The 4,785-nt window shown below is 47.9% G+C and overlaps 1 protein-coding gene across 1 annotated transcript in view; it reads left to right on the forward strand.

Moving 5' to 3' along the window:
• Window positions 1-4,003, forward strand: part of LOC307082612 (transcription factor Sox-9-like) — a 4,133-nt gene extending 130 nt beyond the window's left edge. Inside the window, exons 1-3 of the mRNA XM_079746231.1 lie at window positions 1-623; window positions 890-1,137; window positions 1,576-4,003. The exon at window positions 1-623 is cut by the window's left edge and continues 130 nt beyond it. Coding sequence (XP_079602357.1) covers window positions 175-623; window positions 890-1,137; window positions 1,576-2,381 — 1,503 coding nt within the window. The 5' untranslated portion in view covers window positions 1-174 and the 3' untranslated portion in view covers window positions 2,382-4,003. The remainder of the gene's footprint in view (window positions 624-889; window positions 1,138-1,575) is intronic.
• Window positions 4,004-4,785: the final 782 nt, after the last annotated feature.

A 4,785-nucleotide genomic window follows, 5' to 3' on the forward strand; every position in this document is an offset into this window, starting at 1 on the left:
TTGACTGTTTTTGTCAACTTTTGGAGGAGGAAAGTTTGGACAGTCGAAGTGTGCACGGACTCAGACTGTCATTGCAGTCTTAAAACCCACAACGCTTGGATTTTAGGAGAAAGGATTTTCTCTGAAAGTTATTTTTTTTATTGCAACAAGTTGTCCTGCAACATTTTTGTTCGCATGAATCTACTCGACCCCTACCTTAAAATGACAGAAGAACAGGAGAAGTGTTGTCACTCTGACGTGCCAAGCCCCAGCATGTCTGAAGAAGACTCCGTTGGCTCTCCTTGCCCGTCCGGCTCTGGGTCAGACACCGAGAACCACCGGCCGTCCGACAACCACCTCCTCTTAGGACAGGACCATCCTATGGGTGAATACAAGAAGGAGGCGGAGGAAGAGAAGTTCCCCGTGTGCATTAGAGATGCCGTGTCCCAGGTGCTGAAGGGCTACGACTGGACCCTGGTGCCCATGCCGGTGCGCGTAAACGGTTCCAGTAAAAATAAACCCCATGTGAAGAGACCCATGAACGCGTTCATGGTGTGGGCTCAGGCTGCACGGAGGAAGCTGGCGGACCAGTATCCACATCTCCACAACGCCGAACTCAGCAAGACTCTTGGCAAACTTTGGAGGTAAGGTTATACTTCTCGTCTATTCTGCAGCACTCGTTTCCCCCGCCATATCGTGGCCCTCATATCACAATAATGTTCTAATTCTAATTGTATAATAGTAATGTTATTAGACTGTTATTGTTTTTATTGTTTAGTAATTATTTCCCCCTAAACTATTTAACTATGAATTGCATGATCTACCACTGCAATTGTTTTACAGGTTGTTTTTTATGTATGACATTATCATAAATGGGTCCTAAATAGTAAATCTTTTGTTGCAATTCCAGACTTTTAAACGAAGGGGAGAAGCGCCCGTTTGTGGAAGAAGCCGAGCGCTTAAGGGTTCAACACAAAAAGGACCACCCGGACTACAAATACCAACCGAGGCGGAGGAAATCTGTCAAAAACGGTCAGAGCGAATCCGAAGACGGCGAGCAAACACACATATCTCCAAATGCCATCTTCAAGGCGCTGCAGCAAGCCGACTCCCCAGCCTCTAGCATGGGGGAGGTGCACTCCCCCGGCGAGCACTCAGGTAACATTCGCTCTTTAAAATAAAGTATACAAACCTGTATTAGCCCCCCGCTCACTGCATGTAAAAAGACGCCTATGAACTAGCATTCATCTAGCACGGGATTTTAGAATTGAATTACCTACCTGCGAGTCTATTATAATAGCTTGAAGGGCATTTCTCTGCAAACACCTGTTAATGATTTATGATTGGCCAGTCGTTTGCAGCGGGCTATCTTGCATACACACCTGTCCAGGTGCCGCATGTCTGCCTTGTAAATGTATTACAGTACCGTCAGCGCATGCAAATAAAGGAACTAATTTCCCCAGGCCGAGACCAATAAATATGCCAGAAATGTTTTAATGCAAACACCGCTGCGGCTATTTCCGTGTAGCTTGACGTAAACAACCTCAGACGACCCGACCCCAAAGGCTGACTCTCACATGTCGCTTCCCCCCTCAGGTCAGTCCCAAGGCCCGCCGACCCCCCCCACCACCCCCAAGACCGACCTGCCCTCGGGGGGCAAGGGGGAGATCCTGAAGCGCGAGGCCTCGGGCCGCCCTGCCCCGGAGGGCCGGCAGCTCAACATCGACTTTGGCGCGGTGGACATCGGCGAGCTGAGCAGCGACGTCATCATCAACATGGGCAGCTTCGACGTGGACGAGTTCGACCAGTACCTGCCGCCCCACAGCCATGCCCACGCCCACCTGACGGCCGGCGGCTACACGGGGAGCTACGGCCAGTCGGCTAGCCCCGGCGCCCACGCCTGGATGCTGAAGCAGCAGCAGCAGCAGCAGCAGCAGCAGCAGCAGCACTCTCTGACCACGCTGGGCGGAGACGGCGAGCAGAGGACCACCCAGATCAAGACGGAGCAGCTGAGCCCCAGCCACTACCGCGAGCAGCAGGGCTCGCCTCCGCAGCACGTGGCCTACGGCTCCTTCAACCTGCAGCACTACAGCCCGGCCTCCTACCCCTCCATCACCCGCGGGCCGTCCCAATACGACTACTCAGAACACCAGGCGGCCGCCAACGCCTCCGGCGGCACCGCTAACTCCTCCTCCGCTGCGGCCGCGACCGCCGTCGCGTCCTCCTACTACGGCGGACAGGGCTCCGCCGGCCTCTACGCCGGCTTCGGCTACATGAACACCAGCCAGAGGCCCATGTACACCCCCATCGCCGACCCCACCGGAGTGCCGAGCGTGCCCCAGACCCACAGTCCGCAGCACTGGGAGCAGCAGCCCGTCTACACGCAGCTGTCCCGGCCCTGAGGCCGCCCTCCCCCCCGTCCCCGTCCGCAGCGCAGACTGTGTATAAAGTTAAGAAAAAAACTCAACCCCATCCTCCCCCCTCTACCCAAACCCATACCCCATAGACTGTTCTCTCCGTTTGACCTGGCGGCCTTTTTGTACCGACGTGCCACACGCGCCCTTCATCTCAGATCTTCGCCAACACACCCCCCCCTCTCCCCAAACCATCACAAGGACCTTTTCTTTGTTTTTTTTTATATATATATTATTGTTATTTTTTCGATAGTACTGAAAATATACCTTTTGGAACGGCTCACAACAGTGCCTTTTTGTATTGCTCGGATTTGTGGTTATATTTTTCTAGATATAAGGTGCGAACATTGTGACGTCCTCTGTGAGGACATATGGGTTCTCGATATTTTTTAGTATGTACTGTGTATGTGTTCTGCTCCCCAGCCCCCCCCCCCGCCATCATCCTGATCAGTGTCATCATCTTCATCACCACCACTGCCATCTTCATCATCATCTGAGGGGTCCGGACACCCCGAGCCCCCCCCCCCCCCCCCTGTGGCCTTACTAATGTATTTTTGTACAGGAATGAAGTTACATCCTTTGACCTTATCATAGCCTGAATCCTGTGTTGAATCTCTGTCCTGTACATATTTTATTGTGATTCCTCTGAGATGCACAAATGGAGCGAAGCTGCCGTGTCATAGTTTTTAAATCCTTTTTAAATCAATTGGTTGATTTGGCAGAAACGTGGTTCTCTCTCTCTCTGTCTCGCTTGGTCTCAAATTGTTCTAATAGTGCTGGGCGGAAGCTAGTCCGGGTTGCTGTCGCGTTCCACCAGGGGCCTTACCTTGTTGCTAAATGTAATGGAGCAATGCTTGTCTTCTTGTTGATGTTTTTACTCCGTTTTAATCCGGGTACTGCCTTGACACCGTCGGGTGTCTGTGGAGCCACAGCTCTGTCAACCGGTGTTGCTGTGTCAAAATAATAGTTCTGATATCCTGCTGAAGGAGCTGCAGGAAGCGCCCTTTGACCTTTGCCCCCCCCCCCCCCCCCTTCCCAGGTCTCAGCTGAGTCTGGCGTCCCCTCTATCATTCCTACAGCCTGGTCCACTCGTCTTAACCTTTCGTTCTTAATTTATTCTTTAGCATTAATTTTATTTGAAAAAAATAACTATTTGCAATTATCTTTTTTTTTCTCTCCCAGCAACTAACTGAAATGAAAAAATGTGTTTCAGCCTGAATAGTTTGCTGTTATATGTGGTACAAATTTGTTTATTTATCGTTGGTAAATGTTTCCATTTAAATGTTTTTTTAATTCTCCTCATGATCTAGTTATGTGCAGATTACATATGATTACAATAAACACAATTTTAAAGTCTTTCTTTAAAAAGAAAAAAACTGGAAGATTTCTCTTTTCTTTCTAACAAATTAATGGTTGTGGAACTTATGGCTGTATGTAAAAAAAAAAAGTAGAATCACCATGATATTTTTTTCAAGCAGTTTTGTCATTTTATATTCAGTGCTGTTAGTTCTCATGTTGTCCTCTTCTAAATGCAGTTTCAATAGATAAACATGCCATGTCTTAAAAGCTTATATTTTGTATTACATTGTTTGCAATAAAATAAACATATTGAAAATAAATGTAAAGATGTTTCAAAATCACTTTTATGAATGTTATTCTTATGAATTAAATAAGAACTCGCAGTTGCATAATTGGAGAGAAACTTGATTTTGGAAATACTATTGTAAATATAACATGAATATATATATATATATTTTAGTTAGTTAGTTTACTGATAAATTTAGATGTTATATCACAATAACAAACAAAAATTACATCTTAGTTTATAGTTCAATCATATGTTTGTATATATATATATATATATATATATATACAATAACCCATTTAAACAGAAGCCTAGTACAATCCATTGGGAAACAGGCTCTCTGAACACAGCAGAGAGTTGTGCTCGGGGAGCGCCGCGCTCCGACTGGCTGTGCCTTCTCAGACCATGAGGTCACATGGCCATCATTACCACGGCCAATTGAGAAGATGTATGTCCACCCCCCCCCCCCCCCCCCCCGCCTGTATACTCCACTGCCTAAAGAAACAAACTGAGGGAGAAAATATTTTCTATACGTTACCAGTCTGGGTTCTGAAGGCATTCGGTGAGCTTTAATAAATCAGGGGACAATGTAAACATAATCAGGCGCTAGTTTGGGGAACTGTAGCATAACGTTGACGTTTGCAGCGGTGTAGCAGTGGTTTCAGATGAGGCCTCTGTCCTCACGTCAACCAGAAAGCCCTTCTCTGCCACCCACCGCTGCACTCAGCGACACGAGACAACCGGTCATGGCTTTCCTCTGGCGTAGTCCCACCAGCGCTTAACAACTGTGCTCACCACATCAAATGC

This window comes from Pollachius pollachius (assembly GCF_949987615.1).
Source record: "Pollachius pollachius genome assembly, chromosome: 11".
In the NCBI taxonomy this organism is placed as follows: domain Eukaryota; kingdom Metazoa; phylum Chordata; class Actinopteri; order Gadiformes; family Gadidae; genus Pollachius; species Pollachius pollachius.